The sequence below is a fragment of the Schistocerca gregaria genome, chromosome 6 (genome assembly GCF_023897955.1).
Source record: "Schistocerca gregaria isolate iqSchGreg1 chromosome 6, iqSchGreg1.2, whole genome shotgun sequence".
Lineage (NCBI taxonomy): Eukaryota > Metazoa > Arthropoda > Insecta > Orthoptera > Acrididae > Schistocerca > Schistocerca gregaria.
In genome coordinates this window covers 489,527,573-489,548,951 of record NC_064925.1, presented here as the reverse complement: position 1 = coordinate 489,548,951, position 21,379 = coordinate 489,527,573, and the positions used below count along the sequence as shown (strand labels likewise).

General features: G+C 46.5%; 1 protein-coding gene across 3 annotated transcripts in view; it reads right to left on the bottom strand.

The window, feature by feature from the left end:
• LOC126278505 (inactive dipeptidyl peptidase 10-like) overlaps nt 1-21,379 on the bottom strand; it is a 517,605-nt gene that overhangs the window by 298,498 nt on the left and 197,728 nt on the right. Inside the window, exon 1 of one of the 3 annotated variants that reach the window (XM_049978662.1) lies at nt 17,515-19,434. The exons of 1 other annotated variant lie outside the window; for it this stretch is intronic. In XM_049978662.1, the coding sequence (XP_049834619.1) occupies nt 17,515-17,772 (258 nt within the window). In that variant the 5' untranslated portion in view covers nt 17,773-19,434. Of the gene's footprint in view, nt 1-17,514; nt 19,435-21,379 lie in introns of those variants that run through there. One more of the 3 variants, XM_049978664.1, reaches the window with a different exon arrangement.

Sequence of the window (21,379 nt, the reverse complement as noted above, 5' to 3'; positions counted from 1 at the left end):
AGGCACATAAAACAAGTCCTCGGACTGATGAGTGAACCAGCAGCTAAATAAAGCAAAGTGGCAGATTTAAAAATGGCTTACATTTTGCCAGGGATCTAATGTCCATTTTTTCTCTGGGGTAATGTGCTTGCAATCTGATAATTATTAAATGGGTTTTTAAAACAGTTTAAGAGTAAAACGTTTTTGGAATTTGTTTTTAAGAGATATATATGGAAAAATTCTATGAAATAACAGTACGAATGACGTCATTATGGCATTTCACGTGACGACAACTATTAACGAAACGTACTCGGTACATAAACCGTGGCTGGCCGTAGTGGCCGTGCGGTTCTAGGCGCTACAGTCTGAAACTGAGCGACCGCTACGGTCGCAGTTTCAAATCCTGCCTCGGGCATGAATGTGTGTGATGTCCTTAGATTAGTTAGGTTTAATTAGTTCTAAGTTCTAGGCGACTGATGACCTCAGACGTTAAGTCGCATAGTGCTCAGTGCCATTTGAACCATTTGAACCATAAACCGTGTCAGATTAAAATCTAACTTTACTGATTTTCAGGTAATAAAAGTCTAAGTGACAGTTCATTCGCAGTAAACCTCTCTACATTCAGACAGGCGCTAGTTACCGTTCAAGTCTAGGAAAACTCTACGGATATTATAAATGAAAAGAAATGAAACTGAGTGAATGATTAGATTTACATGACCCCCCCCCCCCTCCCCCCAATGAATGCGCTGCTTACATAAATTGTTGTTGAAGACCCGAGGGAATTGTTTCAAACACTATGGATATGCTATCAGGTTTTTCTGTGTCCCAGATAAATACTGATAAGACAAAAGATGTATTCATAGCACGATATTTATTACGCAAACACAACCCACTGAACCATTTCACAGTAACAATATACAAGGGACACGTTTTCGCACTGTTGTCAAAAATATCTATTGTTCCCCTATTGTTCGAGATGCGATTGTGAAGTGGAAACGCGAAGGAACAACTGCAGGCCGCAGTGGTCGAGCGGTTCTAAGCGCTTCATCCCGGAACCTGACGTCAGATATTAAGTCCCATAGTGCTCAGAGTCATCTGAACGCGAAGGAACAACTACAGCAAAACCAAGAGCAGACAGGCCTCACATACTGATGAACCGGGCACGTCGAGTACTGCGGAGGATGGCTGTCAAAACTAGAAAGAAACCAACGGAAGGAATCTCGTGAACTCCAGCTAGCATAACGACTTTGTGGAGGAAGTTAAAAAGAATGGGATACACCGGTCGAACAGCTCCTCATTAACCACACATTTCTGTAGTCGCTAAGCGACGCTAAGGCGTTGTAAAGAGCGACGACATTGGACAGTGGATGACTGGAATCGAGTGATTTTGAGTGACTAATCGCGTTATACACTGGGAATCCGATAGAAGGGTTTAGATTTGACATGTGCTTGGGGAAAGTTACCTACCGTCATCTGTAATGCCAACAGTGAAGTACAAGGGACGTAGTGTTACGGTATCTGCGGTGTTTTCGTAGTTAGAGTGTCGTCCACTTCTTGCACTTAACACAGCTCTAAAAGCGGGAGGATATCAACATATTTTACAGCATTGCTTATTGCGTACAGTAGAGGAACAGCTCGGAGACGATGGTTGTTGGTATCTGAAACCTGTCATAAAGCAGCATCTGTGAGACAATGATATGTGGGCGTTAGAACATTCCTGAAACGCATTGGCCTGTCTAGAGTACCGGCGTGAACCCAATGGTACACCAGTTAGCACGTATACTTCGGTACAGACCCCAGCGCCCATACCACTGCCTTCTCTGGTTTCAGCTCTTGAGGAAGAATAGACCGTCATTTCTCGACAGACCTTGTTGATGAAGGTGTGAAATAAAGTCGTATAGAAGGCTAGCGACCTCTCTAGTAATTATGCCTAGATACGTTGTTAAGCTGGCTAGCTCGCATAAAAAGTTATATAGCAGGTGAAGAATCACTTTCTTCACCACAAAGTGACGCGAAAAAAAAAAAAAAAAAAAAAAAAAGAGGGGTTCAAATGGCTCTGAGCGCTATGGGACTGAACTTCGGAGGTCATGAGTCCCCTAGAACTTAGAACTACTTAAACCTAACTAACCTAAGGACATCACACACATCCATGCCCAAGGCAGGATTCGAACCTGCGACTGTAGCGGTCGCGCGGTTCCAGACTGTAGCGCCTAGAACCGCTCGGACACTCCGGTCGGCTTCCATCTACAGAAACATAGAACAGAAATATAACAAAGAAATTGGTACAGAAAAATACGTGACTTTTTTTATAGTAGTAACTAAGCAACATAAAACAAAACAGTCCTTTCCTACCTGCCCAGATGTAAATCTAGCACAAGGATAACAGCGTTACCACATGTGTTCATAACGGCGCTGATGACTTCACTGTTGAACGCCCTATACTTATCACCATGACAACCACTATGTGTTCGTGACATGTTGACGCTTTGTAGTTTGTCATCACATGTTACGAACACATGTGGCAACACTGTCGTTCTTGTGCTAGCTTTGCACTTGGGTGAATAGGAATGGACTGTTTGCATTTTTGTTTAATGTTGGTTAGTTATTACTAACCAAAAAGTTATATATTCTTGTATACCAGTATGTTTGTTAATTTCTATTTTAGGAGTCTGAAGATGGAAATAATTTCGAAACGCGACACTTTGTGATCGATAAACTCATTCTTCTGTATGACTTTTTCCGCGATCTACACAGCTTAACGACAAATCTACACATAAAAGCCTTACTGAAATTGTCCGCAGTAGTGTTCAAACCGACATAAGGCAAAGGGTGAGCACACCACACATTAACACCCACTAACAGGGGTACGGATATTTTTGGTGAGATAGCGTCCGCAAGCTGATGGCACTTCTGGTACCAATGTGATTTATCCCCTTTCGTGTTACAATTGTAAATAATGCGCAGGAAGAACGACTGTCAGTAAATATTCCACGGGAGATCGAATATCTCTGACTTTCCTGCCCTGATAATTTCGTGAGATATATGTGGGAGGAAGTAATAAGTTGACTGAATTTTTTTGGAACGTGCGATCTCGGAATTTTAGGAGTAAACATATCCGTAATGTACAACGGCTCCCTTGTAGAGTCTGCCACTGGAGTTTTATGAGCATTTACGCAACGCTCTCGCACTTACTCAACTATTCAGTTATGAAATACATCGCTCTTAGTTGCATCTTCTCTGTGTTCTCTATTAATCTTACCTGGTAAGGGTTGCAGACCGACGAGCAAAACTCAAGAACTGGTCGAACGAGAATTTCGTAAAGTACATCGCTCTTGGGTGAATTACACTTCCTTAGGATTAGTCATGTAGATCTGACTGGTATATGCTTCTCCTACAACTATTTTTATACGATCTTTCCATTTTATGTCGCCCTAGATATCCATTTGTAAGTACAGGGTGACAATTATCGAACTATATAAAAAAACGTATATTAGTTACAAACTACGACGCGCACATGCTTTATTCAACATTTAATCGTCCCTACAGATATTCGGATTCAGACTATGACGCCATCATTGGACATGATGTGGAGCAGCCGAACAGTGAAATTCTGCATGACATCGATGCTTTCGATAAGCTCCTGAATGGCTGTTTTCAGCTCAGCATTTGTTTTGGGGTTATTGTTCAAAAATGGTTCAAATGGCACTAAGCAAAGGTCATCAGTCCCCAAGACTTAGAAATACTTAAACCTAACTAACCTAAGGACATCGCACACATCCATGCCCGACACAGGATTCGAACCTGCGACCGTAGCAGCAGCGCAGCTCTGGACTGAAGCGCCTAGAACCGCTCGACCACAGCAGCCGGCGGGGTTATTGTTGTACACCTTGTCTTTAACATAGCCCACAAAAAGGAGTCGTGTGTGTTCAGATCCGGAGAATATGGTGGCCAATCGAGGACTACGCCAGTGATCTCTGGGTACCCCAGAGCCAGAGTGCATCCCCAAAGTGCTCCTCCAGGGCACCAAACACTCTCCTGCTTCGATGGAGTCGAGCTCCGTCTTGCATGAACCACATCTTATCGAAATAGAGGTGACTTTGGGTAATGAGGGTGAAATCATCTTCGAAAACCTTCACGTACCGTTCGGTAGTCACCGTGCCGTCAAGGAATATAACACTGATTATTACGTGAGTGGACATTGCGCACCACACAGTCACCTGATGTGGGTGAAGAGACTTCTCTATCGCGGAATGCGGATTCTCAGTTCGCCAAATGCGCCAATTTTGTTTATTGACGAACCTATCCAAAGCAAAGTGGGCTTCGCCGCTAAACCAAACCATATTCACATCAAAGTCCTGTTAGTCGATTCTGTAGACAATAGTGATCGTTAAACACAACCGCTGTTTCAAGGTCCTGGGGCTTAATGGCTGATGGGTTTGAATTTTGTGTAGAAGAGAAGTAGGTCTTCAACAACAATTTGTCTCAGTGTCCCGTGATTGATTCCCATTTGTTGTGCAGCTCGTCTGATCGATTTCCCGGTGCTGGTTGGAGACACAACGCACGTATTCTCGATGTTTCAGGCGTTTTCATCCATTTTGGGCGCACGATAGTGCCAACACTGTCATCAGAACCACAACCCGTTCTCTCAAACTCGCGAATCAAATTTTTGATTGTTAGCACACTTGGAGCGGTTGTCTTCAGCTTGAAATTCATTTAAGCCGCCGTTGGGCTGTTATTGCTCGCATAATAGGCCTCCACAAGCGCTGAGCGCTCAGACATGCTGTACCATGACATTGTCACGTGCAAATGGCCGACGACAACAAGGCGCCTACGCCTCCGCACACTAATTCCCATCATGCCTCGCGGCCAACCTTGCAGTTTGAACGTCCTAACGCAACCCTTTAAGAAGCTATGACGATTTAATTTCATTTAGTTCAATAACTGTCATCCTGTATTTTGTGGTTGTTACGAATCCCATTCACTAATCGCCTGTAGTGCAATCGAACAGCAGTGCGTCCTTTATTTCATAATGCTTTTACGTAGGCACAAGCAGCAGCAAAAGATATATATTTTACGAATAAAGTCAGTCGACTACTGGATTTAATTTTTTGTATTTTTCTTTCCAATATGTATTTCGGAGCGAAAGCTCCGTCATCAGGGGTTTCAGCATTCACTTGAGGGTTTCCGTCTTGAACCGGCGACTTAGTCGTACCTGAGACACATTCTTTTCATATATAAAAGAAAACTCATGGTTTTTCTTTTTAAGAAAAAATTATACAGCGTGGTTCATAATTCATATTACAAGTTTCTCGTGGTTGTAGACAGCACTTAGTAGATAAAGTTTTGGTAAGGAACGATGCCGGCAATGTACCGTTTGCATATAAAATAAGTTTGAAGATGGGATCACTCTCAAATCTGCGACTTCACGGTATGCACACAAACTGAGAAGTGGTTGCTGTCGTCAGTCTCTATTGTGATTACTTTTCTACAACGATGGCTGCGAGAAACATTCACAATCGCTCTCACAGCTAGGAGTTTTCACTGTGTCTTCCACGGACGCGCAGCACTCTCGACTTTGAAGAGGATGTCACGTAGAAGAGGATCCGAGGACGAAACATTTCCCAGTTCATGGGCTCGTGTACAGCACACACGTCAGACTTCATTGTATCCGCTGTGTGCGTGCCGTAAAATAGGAGAATTGAAATTAATTCGATTTTCAAGCTTATTTTATATCCAAATCAAATATTTCGGGAGACAGGCTCCTTATCCAAACATAATCTACTAAGTCCCTCTAGAAAGGACTAAGTTACCTAGAAGCCTGTAATAGGAATTGTGGAGCATCCTGCATAACAATATAACATCTCTCAGGTGCGACTGTTTCACCAGTTCAAGGTGGACAGCTTGATACAAATGTAGTAAATCCTGATGGTGGAGTTTTCGCCCGTAAATACGTATCAGATATAAAAATCCAAAACGCGAACTACAGACAGACAAAGGACTTTTATTCATAAAATATTTATTGATCTTTCTGAGTATTTGTGTGCAATTCGTTACATTTATTTACGATGAGGGTCAACTGCCAAACCAGCATGAAGCAACACCTGGACACATATAGTTTGCGTCACATGCATTGATCAGACGCTCCCATAACTGCACATTGTCGATTTGTTGATGGGTTGGGCATACACGAATATCTTTGAATGACCTCATAGCCAGGGAGCCAACTTGGTGGGGGGGAGACAAAAATGTCATGCAACCGCACTTCCTCGGCCAATCTATTGCCCACGAAACGGTGTGATGCTCCTTCGAGCATAAACCACAGTCGTTGTCTTTGTGCACCATCAGTGTGGTGCAGATTACAATCATTCAGACATACGCACTGAATTGCAACAATAAGACAATCAACACCGAAGAATACTACAATTATCTGCCACAGGGAACAGGGCCGATATCTCGAGAGGCAGTGATTTCTAGACATATAATTACGAGAACTGTTCCTCTGTTTCTGACCAGAATTACCTTCCGTATGAGTGCGTGACATTTTTAAACATCCTCTATAATAAAAAAAGTAACGACCCTATAACACTGCCTTGGGCTAGTTTTGGAATGTACTATTTGCTCTTCATCTTCCGGAGTTCAACAACCAAATGGCAGAGCCAGAAAGTTCAAAACATTTTCTCTGTGGACCAAAGGGAGGAGCTAGACATTGGCCAATTGGCGGACAACTCGTTTCTCGATACACCTATTCCACAAAAGACGTTTAGCATATTGAAAACGAGGACAGTTTCTTATGCACACATCCAAAAAAAAATTGCATCTCCTTGGTTCCGAGAGTTCCGGAATAGAGATCAACATAAACATCATTTCCGCTCATTTTATTGCTCAAGGAAACCACACATTGTATATTGTATCGCCATACAGCGACACTTTAAGAGGTGGTGGTCCAGATTGCTGTACACACCGGCACATCTAATACTCAGTAGCACGTCCTCTAGCAGTAATGGATGCCTGTATTCGTCGTGGAATACTATCCACAAGTTCATCAAGGCACTGTTGGTCCAAATTGTCCAACTCCTCCACGGCAAATCGGCGTAGGTCCCTCAGAGTGGTTGGTAGGCACGTCGTCAGTAAACAGCCCTTTTCAATCTGTCTCAGGTATGTTCCATAGGGTTCATATCTCGAGAACATGCTAGCCACTCTAGTCGAGGGATGTCGTTATCCTGAAGGAAGTCATTCATAAGATATGCACGATGGGGGCGTGAATTATCGTCCATGAAGACGAATGCCTCGCCAATATGCTGCCGATATGGTTGTCGGAGGATGGCATTCACTATCGTACAGCAGTCACGGCGCCTTCCATGACCACCAGCGGCGTACGTCGGCCCCACATATATGCCACCCCAAAACAGCAGGGAACCTCCACCACGCTGCACTCGCTGGACAGTGTGTCTAAGACGTTCAGCCTGGCCGAGTTGCCTCCAAACACGTCTCCGACGATTGTGTGGTTGAAGGCATATGCGACGCTCATCGGTGATGAGAATGTGATGCCGATCCTGAGCGGTCCATTCGGTATGTTGTTGTTCCCATCTGTACCGCGCTGCATGGTGTCGTGGTTGCAAGGATGGCCCTCGCCACGTACGTCGGAAGTGAAAAAAAAAAAAGATTCTAAGCACTATGGGACAACATGTGAGGTCATCAGTCCTCCAGACTTAGAACTACTTAAACCTAACTAACCTAAGGACATCACGCACACCCATGCCCGAAGCAGGGTTCGAACGTGCGGCCGTAGCAGCAGCGCGGTTCCGGACTGAAGCGCCTAGAACCGCGCGGCCACTCTGGAATGAAGTTGCGCATCATGCAGCCTATTGCGCACAGTTTGAGCCGTAATACGACGTCCTATGGCTGCACGAAAAGCATTATTCAACATGGTGGCGTTGCTGTCAGGGTTCATCCGAGCCGTAATACGTAGGTAGCGGTCACCCGCTGCAGTAGGAGCCCTTGGACAGCCTGAGCGAGGCATGTCATTGACAGTTCCTGTCTCTATCTCCCCCATGCCCGAACAACATCGCTTTGGTTCACTCCGAGAGGCTTGGACGCTTCCCTTGTTGAGAGCCCTTCCTGGCACTAATTAACAATGCGGACGAGATCGAACCGTGGTATTGACCGACTAGGCATGGTTGAACTACAGACAACACGACCCGTGTACCTCCTTCCTGGTGGAACGACTGGAACAGATCAGCTGTCGGACCCCCTTCGTCTAATAGGCGCTGCTCATGCATGGTTGTTTACATCTTTGGGCGACTTTAGTGACATCGCTGAACAGTCAAAGGGACTGTCTCTGCCATACAATATCACAGTCAACGTCTATCTTCAGGAGTTCTGGGAACCGCACTGATGCAAAACCTTTTTTTTGATGTGTGTACTAGTAACAAAAAGATGCCATAATCGTAGTTATCGTACTTTCATCTATCGGGATTCACGTTCACAAATGCATTATTAACAGTGGACCACTGATTGCAATCTCCCGCTCGGACGCAAATCAGCCTTGACCACTGTTTTTGCATGGGAGAGGGAAGCTCGCCGTTAACTCGGCGGTCGCAGGTGACACTGACCGCCTCTGCAACGCACTATGGTCCCCACAACAATCAAACCATTGCTAAAGTTATAGAAAAAGTATAATCGGCAAAGACCATGACACAATATCACAACAGATCGCAGGGTATGTAGTATTCCAAACTTGTAGGAGAGGGTGCTTATTGGCCATTAAAGTCCATCTCGAGGCGTGGTTCACTGCGTGAAAGGCTATTAATCATACCCTCAGTATTTGCTTAGGATATAGAAACTTATGACAAATATGTGTCCATGTCGTGAGATTGGTACACCAGACGATATCACACTAAAGTACCCCGCCGACGAAGGTTTGCGGTCACTAATAACAGGCACTGGTACACTGATTGATACAGTTAAAGATGGAGACAAATGACACCTGGTGAACGAAGTAGCAGATAAGGTATTTGGGACGGCACTTAGAACATATTTAAAAATAAATACTGTGTTAAGAGGATATCCAGTTTTAAGTGATGGTGCTGAAGTGAATACTGTGAATGAATATCACTGGGGATTCACCGAAGCCGGAATTAATTCCTTCAGAGAGGAAGACCAGAGACAATGGATGTATGATGACCAGCAACTCTGGAGCTAAAGTAGAAGCAGCAGAACGAATGGATGACTGATGTGCGTCTCCCAGTAAGAGCGGGCTGCGCGCTGAGTGTGTGTGTGTGTGTGGGGGGGGGGGGGGGGGTTGTGGTGTGGATCTGATAGGTTCCCTCCGTTATTGACTCCGCTGCGACAGCGGACAACGGATAGGTCATTTGTGGCCCCATCTCACGTCTGCCACGCGGTGGGTTCGGGATTGTTTGGAGGTAGTATAGGTCTCCTATAACTCCGGTTCTAGAGATTTAGGTTGTTGCCGGCAGCGGTGGCCCAGCGATTTTAGGCGCTTCAGTCCGGAACCGCGCGTCTGCTACGGTCGCAGGTTCGAATCCTGCCTCGGGGCATGGATGTGTGTGATGTCCTTAGGTTAGTTAGGTTTAAGTAGAACTAAGTTATACGGGACTGATGACCTCAGATGTTAAGTCCCATAGTGCCCAGAGCCATTTGAACCATTTAGGTTGTTGTCTCCAGAAATCGGGAAATCACTTGCATGGATGTTAAGTCATGGTAACACAGGTCACGGATATAGAATTCCGAAATAGGTGTTTCCTGAAGAATATATTTTCTTAAACGTAATGTGTCCTAGTGGTTAAGATTAGGAATTGCCAGTAAATGATCTGCTCCGATGGTAGTGTAGGTAATTAACATATGTTATATCGTGGTTTAAGAGTTTTGGGTGTTCTCCCGTTTTATTTAATATTTTTTCCATCTGCTCCAAGAAGATAATTTAAGGAATCTATGTCAGTGCAAGTAGCCCCTACACTTACTCCAACAAATGACAAGTGAGCGTCTGTCTTTATTTCCTTTGTATTTTTAGACTCAAGGTGGCGGGAGTCGAAGTTGTAAGAAATAATAATTAAACTATAAGTAAATACGATATCTCTGAGAACGAAAACGAAATGGTAGTAATGAAAGTGAGAACTCAATAAAGATGAATTTGTGTTAAGGACGGCGTAAGGCAGGGTTAAAAAATTTTACAACTGTTGTTCAAGTTTTACGCCGAAGAAGCGATCAAAGAAGCGAAGGAAAATTCCGGAAGAAAAATTGAACGGCGAATAGACTAATGTTTAGGTTCGCGGACGACGTAGCACTTTTGGCCGGATGTAAATACTTGGGGACTGTTGCACGAAAAGATAATTTTCTTAGCACAGAATACGGCTTAAGAATAAACAAATACCCTACCAGACGTAACCAGAGGCCCCAGGGCAATGCAGAAATGACCCCTAAATGTCAGAAGAGACGAACCTGTTTAGTTCGCGGACGACATAGCACTTCTGGTCGGATGTAAATACTTGAAGGACTTGTTCCACGAATAGATAGTTCTCTTAGCACAGAATACGGCTTAAGAATAAATAAATGCACTACCAGACGTACCCAGAGACCCCAAAAATGCTCAAAGGACCACTAAATGTCAGAAGAGACGAATCCGCGCCTGCTGGTGTGGCCGAGCGGTTCTAGGCGCTTCAGTCTGGAACCGCGATACCGCTACGGTCGCAGGTTCGAATCCTGCCTCGGGCATGGATATGTGGGATGTCCTTAGGTTAGTTCCGTTTAAGTAGTTCTAAGTTCTAGGGGAGTGATTACCTCAGATGTGCTCAGAGCGATTAGAAGCATTTTTTGAACGAATCCGCCAATATAAAAGCAACTTGAGGAATATACCAAAGTAGAATGCCACAGCTGAAAAAAATTTCTTCACTAACAGTATTAATTTGAAAATAAGACAAAAAACTAAATTTATGTATACAAATAGTTACGTAATTAGTATTAAGGATTAGTATGATACGGCTAGTGCTAAAGTGCGGAAGTTACTTATGGATGTCGTAAGTGGAAAAAGTTGAAAGATTGAGAATTGTCCAACAGCCAGTGGACGGATGCACGTTGGCATAACAAGAAGAAACATTAAATCAAACATATCTATAACAGAAAAGACAGGAGTTCAGGTCGTAACTACTACGAAACTGAAACTGAAATTGGCTGAGAATGTTGCGAGACGAAATTATGCGAGACAGACGGAGAAGGATTAAGAAACTGGTACAGCACAGCATGCTGCGCACTTATCTTGCGAGGCTGGAAGGTGAGTCAGACCTGGATCGAACCGGCGCGGGGGTTAACGACCCCGTGTATGCACCTGCCGGACTGGTGTAATATTTAGGAAGTTCCCCACGCTCCTTTACGCAGATTCTGGGTTCGTCTCTAATTTCCGCCTCAGAAAACATCATACACAAGCAGAATTTGATAACGCACAGAACGAAGTTAACACAGTTCAGAGACGAGGTTACTATTTTGTAAATTGACGGGGAAGGGAGGAGGAGGGAAAGGAAAGGCAGGGAAATAATGATGTCAGCTACATCGAGACTTGTGCGGAATCAGCGGCGACGATTGGAAATGTGTGCTTGACCGGGATTGGAACCTGGGATCTCTGGTATACTAGGCAGTTACGTTAACCACACTCCATCCGGACACAGAATTTACACTACTGGCCAAAAAATTGCTACACCACGAAGAAATGGAGATGATAAACGGGTATTTATTGGACAAATATATTTTACTACAACTGACATGTCATTACATTTTCACGCAATTACGGTGCATAGATCCTGAGAAATCAGAACCCAGAACAACCACCTCTGGCCGTAATAACGGCCTTGATACGCCTGGGCATTGAGTCAAACACAGCTTGGATGGCGTGTACAGGTACAGCTGCCCATGCAGCTTCAACAGGATACCACAGTTCATCAAGACTGTTGACTGGCGTATTGTGACAAGCCAGTTGCTCGGCCACCATTGACCAGACGTTTTCATTTGGTGAGAGATCTGGAGAATGTGCTGGCCAGGGCAGCAGTCGAACATTTTCTCTATACAGAAGTCCCGTACAGGACCTGCAACATGCGGTCGTGCATTATCCTGCTGAAATGTAGGGTTTAGAAAGGATCGAATGAAGGGTAGAGCCACGGGTCGTCCACTGTTCAGAGTGCCGTCAATGCAAACAAGAGGTGATCGAGACGTGTAACCAATGGCACCCCATACCATCACGCCGGGTGATACGCCAGTATGGCGATGACGAATACACGCTTCCAATGTGCGTTCACCGCGATGCCGCCAAACACGGATGCGACCATCATGATGCTGTAAACAGAACCTGGATTCATCCGAAAAAATGACGTTCTGCCATTCGTGCACCCAGGTTCGTCGTTGAGTACACCATCGCAGGCGCTCCTGTCTGTGATGCAGCGTCATGGGTAACCGCAGCCATGGTCTCCGAGCTGATGGTCCATGCTGCTGCAAACGTCGTCGAACTGTTCGTGCAGATGGTTGTTGTCTTGCAAACGTCCCCGTCTGTTGGCTGAGGGAACGAGACGTGGCTGCACGATACGTTACAGCCATGCGGATAAGATGCCTGTCATCTCGACTGCTAGTGATACGAGGCCATTGGGATCCAGCACAGCGTTCCGTATTACCCTCCTGAACCCATCGATTCCATATTCTGCTAACAGTCATTGGATCTCGACCAACGGGAGCAGCAATGTTGCGATACGATACACTGCAATCGCGATAGGCTACAATCCGACCTTTATCAAATTCGAGAACGTGATGGTACGCATTTCTCCTCCTTACACGAGGCAACAACGTTTCGCCAGGCAACACCGGTCAACTGCTGTTTGTGTATGAGAAATCGGTTCGAAACTTTCCTCATGTCAGCACGTTGTAGGTGTCTAAACCGGCGCCAACCGTGTGTGAATGCTCTGAAAAGCTAATCATCTGCATATCACAGCGTCTTCTTCCAGTCGGTTGAGTTTCCCGTCTGTAGCACGTCATCATTGTGATGCAGCAATTTTAATGGCCAGTAGTGTACCACAGACGTGCGAACTATCTCGGCACGCTCCCCCCTTGCACCACCTGTCCGCTGTTCCCATACACCTCCTCCACGCGCGATCAGTTTAGACTCCCAGAGTTTTAACGTAAATGTGCATCCACACTGAAGGTTGTAGGTTCATTGACCATCGAGTTGAATCATTTGTATGAAGGCATGGTGTCACTCCTTCTGGACCTGTCTGAAACAACAGACACCACGCAGGAATTGCGATTATTATGCATGCCACAACCTTCTGTGCAGATGCATATTTATGTTCGACCTCCAGCAGGGATCTAAAATTGTCGAGCATAGAGGACATGGACGGGGACAACGGATAGGTGGCCTTGGGTGGGAGGGGAGTTGCCTGGGGAGCGGGACGACCGAGATAGTTAGCGTTTTTATAGCAAACGCTGTGTCCTGGTGGCGCAGTGCTTAACGAAACTGCTTAGCAAGCAGGAGATCCCGGCTTACAGTTCTGCTCCAAAACTCATTTTCCCTCGTCGCAGCTAATGTTGCACGAAGTCTCGATGCAGCTTACTTCATTAGGTCTTTCCCTTTCCTTTCCTTTCCTCCATCTCCCCCCCTTTAATTAACATAATATACGCTCCTGGAAATGGAAAAAAGAACACATTGACACCGGTGTGTCAGACCCACCATACTTGCTCCGGACACTGCGAGAGGGCTGTACAAGCAATGATCACACGCACGGCACAGCGGACACACCAGGAACCGCGGTGTTGGCCGTCGAATGGCGCTAGCTGCGCAGCATTTGTGCACCGCTGCCGTCAGTGTCAGCCAGTTTGCCGTGGCATACGGAGCTCCATCGCAGTCTTTAACACTGGTAGCATGCCGCGACAGCGTGGACGTGAACCGTATGTGCAGTTGACGGACTTTGAGCGAGGGCGTATAGTGGGCATGCGGGAGGCCGGGTGGACGTACCGCCGAATTGCTCAACACGTGCGGCGTGAGGTCTCCACAGTACATCGATGTTGTCGCCAGTGGTCGGCGGAAGGTGCACGTGCCCGTCGACCTGGGACCGGACCGCAGCGACGCACGGATGCACGCCAAGACCGTAGGATCCTACGCAGTGCCGTAGGGGACCGCACCGCCACTTCCCAGCAAGTTAGGGACACTGGGGTATCGGCGAGGACCATTCGCAACCGTCTCCATGAAGCTGGGCTACGGTCCCGCACACCGTTAGGCCGTCTTCCGCTCACGCCCCAACATCGTGCAGCCCGCCTCCAGTGGTGTCGCGACAGACGTGAATGGAGGGACGAATGGAGACGTGTCGTCTTCAGCGATGAGAGTCGCTTCTGCCTTGGTGCCAATGATGGTCGTATGCGTGTTTGGCGCCGTGCAGGTGAGCGCCACAATCAGGACTGCATACGACCGAGGTACACAGGGCCAACACCCGGCATCATGGTGTGGGGAGCGATCTCCTACACTGGCCGTACACCTCTGGTGATCGTCGAGGGGACACTGAATAATGCACGGTACATCCAGACCGTCATCGAACCCATCGTTCTACCATTCCTAGACCGGCAAGGGAACTTGCTGTTCCAACAGGACAATGCACGTCCGCATGTATCCCGTGCCACCCAACGTGCTCTAGAAGGTGTAAGTCAACTACCCTGGCCAGCAAGATCTCCGGATCTGTCCCCCATTGAACATGTTTGGGACTGAATGAAGCGTCGCCTCACGCGGTCTGCACGTCGAGCACGAACGCTGGTCCAACTGAGGCGCCAGGTGGAAATGACATGGCAAGCCGTTCCACAGGACTACATCCAGCATCTCTACCATCGTCTCCATGGGAGAATAACAGCCTGCATTGCTGCGAAAGGTGGATATACACTGTACTAGTGCCGACATTGTGTATGCTCTGTTGCCTGTGTCTATGTGCCTGTGGTTCTGTCAGTGTGATCATATGATGTATCTGACCCCAGGAATGTGTCAATAAAGTTTCCCCTTCCTGGGACAATGAATTCACGGTGTTCTTATTTCAATTTCCAGGAGTGTATATCACAGCTGCAGATCCCGCTTAATGCCTGTTCTTTCGGATATACATCTATTTATTTAAATGCGGTCGGTTTCGGTGGTCCACTCCACCATCATCAGGCTGCTCTATTGGCAATTAGTGGTCTTATAACCAACTGTTGGTTGGTTGGTTGATTGGAGATTTGGGGGAGGGGACGAAACAGTGAGGTCATCAGTCCCATCAGGTTAGATTCCAATGGTTCAAATGGCTCTGAGAACTATGGGAACATCTGAGGTCGTCAGTCCCCTAGAACTTAGAATTACTTAAACCTAACTACATTCATGCCCCAGGCAGGCGACCGTAGCGGTCGCGCGGTTCTAGACTGAAGCACTTAGAACCGTTCGGCCACAACGGCTGGCCATCAGGTTACGGAAGGATGGGGAAGGAAGTCGGACGTGACCTTTCAAAGGAACCTGTCTGAAGCGATTTAGGAAAATCACGGAAAACCGAAATCAGGATGACCGAACGCTGATTTGAACCTTCGTCTTCCAGAATGCGAGTCCAGTGTAAACCAACTGTACACAAGACCATAAAGGGAATAAAGTCGGCGTCCACAGACCTGCTCATGCTTGATGTTACGAGTAGAACTCATAAACCAACTTAACTTTTTATGGCAGTGTGTACAGTTCGTTATAGAACCACTACTTACCGACAGAGGGGCGGAATGACGGTGGAGTGGAGCACCGATATTGTTTTTTTTTTTTTAAATAAGTAGATATAGAATAGGTTGTTCAGTAAAATAATAAAGAACATAATACATTTTTTCTGTGGCCATCTTCCGCAGCACTTGTTAACGTCTGTTATAATAGGTTATCTGTCTTGAGCGGATTGCAATGTAATCTTTTTAATTACATTGCAGTCAACTCAAGACAGATAACCTATAATAACAGATAGTAAAGAACAGATGGGAAAAAGTTGCGCAGGTTGTTGTATCGCACGAGCAGTGGGATTTTACTGCTGGGAAAATCTCTATTGGTAACATATTTTGATCCACTTGGTGTGTATTGATTTAGAAAAGGTCTTCGATTCTGTGGCAAGGCAGTTACTTTGCACAGCACTGGATAAGGTTGTAATAGATGGTGCGTTAATGTAGTTAGTGAAAATGATGTACCACCAACGTGAGGCAGTTGTGAAGACATGTTGTAAGACATTGGAGAGTTTTAAACAAGTAAAGGATTAAGACAAGGATGATATATGTCACCAACCTTGTTTAAGTTGTATTTAGAAGTTGTTGTTGGATGCTGGAATGGACAGTGTAGAAGTCTGGGTGTGAAAGTACAGCTTAGAAGTTTACATTCATTACTGTTCGCTGACGATTAAGTACTTATTGCTCTGTATAAGGATGATGCCATGTATCAAATGAGGAAGTTAATGGGTACTAAAATGGCTCTGCGCACTATGGGACTTAACATCTGAGGTCGTCAGTCCCTTAGAACTTAGAACTACTTAAACCTAACTAACCTAAGGACATCACACACATCCATGCTCGAGGCAGGATTCGAACCTGCTACCGTAGCGGTCGCACGGTTCCTAATTGGAGCGCCTAGAACCGCTCGGCCACACCAGCCGGCTTAATGGCTACTTATAACCAATGGTGACTAACAGTCAATATGGATAGAACAGAATATCTTGTTGTTGGAAATGAACAAAGTGAGGATTTGCATTTTTTGTTTGGCCGCGTAAGAGATGTGTATGTGTTTAAGTATTCGTGTCCAGTAACCTGTCACACTGGACAGTGTGACGTGGACATATCCCAAAGGATAAGTCGAGTAAGAATGGCTTTTAGATCATTATCTACTTTTGGAGGCGGCACCCAGACGAACAAAGAAGGTAGTGTTACGTCTGTGGTTGAACGTAGTTTGCTGTATGGCTCAGAGTATTGGAGATTGAACGAGATATAATGGGAGAAAATTGACGCTTTGGAACGGACGGAATACGGCGAAATATGAGAGCGACCCCCTTGGATAGACTGAGAAATGAACATGTAGGAATGGAGATAGATGCCTGGAACCAGTCACAGATGGGATTGATGCTCATGCACTGAGATGGGATGGACACGTCTGACGGCTCAACTGATCTCCATCAGGGAGAAGGAGCCGAGGGGAGCCGAGGGCAACGTCGAGGGGAACTATAGCCAAAGCCGTCGAAAGGATAGATCTATCGGGAGAGCATGGAAGTTTGTGACATTAGAGAACAGGCAACTGCTGATGAGTGGAAAAACCTGCTAAAGTAAAGTAAGATACAAATACACAGCTGACGGCGTTGTCACTTCTTCCCAATTTTTCATCAACTGTTGACCCATATCCATGTGGGGTTGACGATGGATGTACGAGAAAAAGAAGAAGATAAAGTTAGCAGTGAGTTGTGCTCAGTCGCCTGTCGAGTTTAAAAGTAAGAGCGAGGTGTGACGACGACGCCCCCCGGGCGGACTGACCTGCGTGGGACTGATGACGGTGACGACCTTCTTGACGGCCGAGCTCCGCCGCGGCGGCGGCGACCGGATGACGAGCCGGCGGCGCGGCGTCTCCTGCTGCTGCTGCTGGAGCTCGTGGTCGTGGTCGTGGTCGTGGTCGTCGGACGTGCCCAGCGTCAGGGTGGTGCCCGCCACCATCGACAGCGTCTCCTCCGAGTCGCCGCAGCCCTCCTGCTCGGGGTCATCGTAAGGGTCGTGGTCCTCGCAGCGGGCGGACATGGCTGGCGGACACAGAGGCTGCCGCTCGTACGGGCAGCTGGTCGAGCGGGGGCGGAGCGGACCGATGGCTCGCCGGGGTCTGGGCACGGTCCTAGCCTTGCGCCTTCACCCCGCCTATGCTCGCTGCACAGTGGCTGCGAGCTCCGTGTTCGGAACGGAAGGGTCAGAGGGGCCCGAGCTGAAGCCGCCTCAGCGCACCTTGATGGACGGCGGGCGCAGTAAAGCTTGTTTATTGGGGCAATTACTGAAACTCAAAGGATCAGTGATAATTGAAATCTCGGGCGTATCACTGACCCGAAACGAAATACAGTAGCGAGGAATGATGGTTCCAGTTTTCCAACTAAGATTATTCGGCGAGAACTAAGTCCCGTGGAGACCGGACGCACTGTACTAGTGGTCTAGGCTGGTGCCGAAAGAACTGGGACTCCGCAGAGTTACGCAGTGGGCTGTCCGGTCTGGTGCAGTACGGTTCCAGGGCAAAAGGTCGCAGCGGCTGCGTGCCAACTGGAGCAATGCCACCCGCACTCTCCAGAAGCGCAAGCCAATTTATTTCCGTGCGTATTCAGCCCGCGAAATCACCAGTTTCGAGGCTTCGGGAACTGTTTGCATCTAGCAAAGAATGAAAATACTCTCGGACTTAGACTCTCCGTTCTTCACGAACAAAATAAGGACTAGATTTTATACACCTTCCTAAATCAATAACTTACTACTGAAAAGCCAAACCGCCGCTCAGAATAACCGCACAACCCGATCCGTTCTGTACACGATGGATACAACTCTATATTTCTTACAGTGACCGATCCACGCGTGCGACGTCGGAGTTACCAACTACTTGAAATATTTTTCTTCCGTCTTTTACTTTTTTCCCAAGTTCCGCCCAATCCAAAGTGAAGCAAGAACCAATCTCCGCTTCTCTAAAGAAATACGACGGATTCGTCAGGGACTTTCACATCCCTATAGTTATTAGCTACATTCGAAATATAAATGTTGGTTATTTAATTGTGGTAAAGGCAAGAGATCAAGAGCGAGACTAGTTAGACTCAACTGGAAAACATTTTGATACTTGGAAAAGAGCGAAAGTTACTTTGTGAACGGTTTTAGTACGCGTCTGCCTTAAGGCAACAGGTCATATCAGGCTTTACTCCACGTAAACACTTCCTTCATTAACGAAGTTCACTAACATCGAGTATTTTTACTATTTTCAGAAGCAGTAAGCTATGCCATGAATAAATACGATAGCTACTATTTCTGTAGTAGTGCAGCGTGGCAATTCTACCGGAAAGTTCGGCAGTGCCGCTACAAGTGGCATATGAATTAGCTGCTACGTAGGAATTACGATGCAATCTCAGGTGCCCGATAACCGAGAGAATGTACGTTTTTAACCGACCCACCCCTTTCCGTAACACTTTTTTCCGCGTGATTTCCCTCACAGTTCCAGATTGATTCAACAGCGGCGTCGGCTAAGTGCGTGAATGAAGCAGACGCAACGCAGAAACGAGTCACTTATACCGCGCGTCACATCTTTCAGAGGTCGAAGGCAATCGACCTATGCACCGAGGGGTTCAGAATGCAGACCTACAAACGTGGGAACAACAGGCCGTGCGCCTCACAAACAGCAGACGCAACCTGCGCAGCGCTAAAGCCGCGACCCTACTGCCGGCTGAAGCTATACGGTCGGGGCAATGGGCGTAGCCCGCTGTCGCTCTCGCTCCCCTCGCTGGCGAATCCACACGAACCACGCCGGAAGTAGCCGAGACCCGAGTCGGCTGCGGCGCATAAGGCACAACACCTGTTGCCGTCACAAAAGCAGCTTTCTCTCAGCTACAGAAGTACGTTTTTCCAGGCGCCACATTCTTCCCTCGCACAAAAACGCTCGCTTTGTCAGGACGACGTTGAACAGATCGGCTGCGGCCAAGTTGTGAACGACATTCGGTACAATGGTTTAGTGGAGCCGTACTGGAGTCATTTTGCTGTTAAATTGGTTCGAGTCACCATAAGGTCGCTCGTCCGATGCCAGAGTAACTAAAATTACTACAAACGGAACAAGTACTATACTCTGCATCGGAGTTTGCGCCATCTTTAAAGTTGAGTATTAAAGCCGTGAGCCGGGCCGCATATAGAACACAGCCTGCATCTCGTGGTCGTGCGGTAGCGTTCTCGCTTCCCACGTCCGAGTTCCCGGGTTCGATTCCCGGCGGGGTCAGGGATTTTCTCTGCCTCGTGATGGCTGGGTGTTGTGTGATGTCCTTAGGTTAGTTACGTTTAAGTAGTACTAAGTTCTAGGGGACTGATGACCATAGTTGTTAAGTCCCATAGTGCTCAGAGCCATATAGAACACAGGACTATATCTACGTCTACATACTTACCCTGAAAACTACTGTGAATCGCATGGCAGAGGCTTCCGACAGCATATGCAGCTCCAGATAAATGATTTCTTAAACGCATCTGTACTTGCTGTTGTTAGTCTATCTTTTATTTTTGTGGAGTCAGCCTCGTACCTAACATCCACAGAACAATCAACATTTACTTATTCATTCCAATGAAAGTCAGTTTCGTGAGTCGCGACATAGTCGCCACAAAAGTGCGGCATCAAGGGGTACCGGTGGAAGTGAAGCTACGTCAGAAATCGTAACTCCGTGAATAGCTGGAGAGCTCAGACAGTAAAAGTATTCCCGCGAAAGGCAAGACCCTGAGTTCGAGTCCTGGTCTGGCACGCAGTTTTAATGTCAACAAGTTTCAAATTACAAGCTGTCTGGTTCGGAGCTTAGACAAACTAAACATGACAGGAACATGGGACTTAACATCTGAGGTCATCAGTCCCCTAGAATTTAGAACTACTTAAACCTAACTAACCTAAGAACATCACAAACATCCATGCCCGAGGCAGGATTCGAAACAGCGATCGCAGCGGTCGCGCGGTTCCATACTGTTACGCCTAGAACCGCTCGGCCACAGAGGCCGGCAGGCATAGCAGATTTCACGTCGATTATAAATAGCTATTAAGCAATGCAGCCTACATTTCTGTAGATTCCTGAGATTTACACAACAGATGAAGAGTTTTCGGTTCCTGCCTCAGACTGGTTATAGTCCACAGATTGGTTAGGTGTAGCCCCTTCCACGCCAGTCAACACCATGCTGCAGTCTATATGCACTTGAACATGTTTGCTGTTTCCAAACCTCGGACTTCTTCAATTTTTTCATCGTATAATTCCCTCCGTTAACAGATAACCACACCTTGATACCTCAGGATGTGTCGTACAAAGCTGGCCCTTCTTTTGTCATCTTTTCGGTTCATTATTTCTTCATTACCTATCTGATTTACCTTTATAATTTCCAAAATTATGTTCAATCATCACATATAAACAGCATTTCAGAACGCTTACATTTGTATTCGATTTCGTCAAATTTCTCTTTTCAAGAAAGCTTTTTTTGCTATAGGAAGTCTACTTCCGTACTTCTCTCGATGTCAGTCATTTCTCTGCCCAAATAGCAAATCTCGTTTACTACTTTGACTCTGAGCACTACAAGACTTAACATCTGAGATCATCAGTCTCCTAGAACTTAGAACTACTTAAACCTAACTAACCTAATGACAACACACACATCC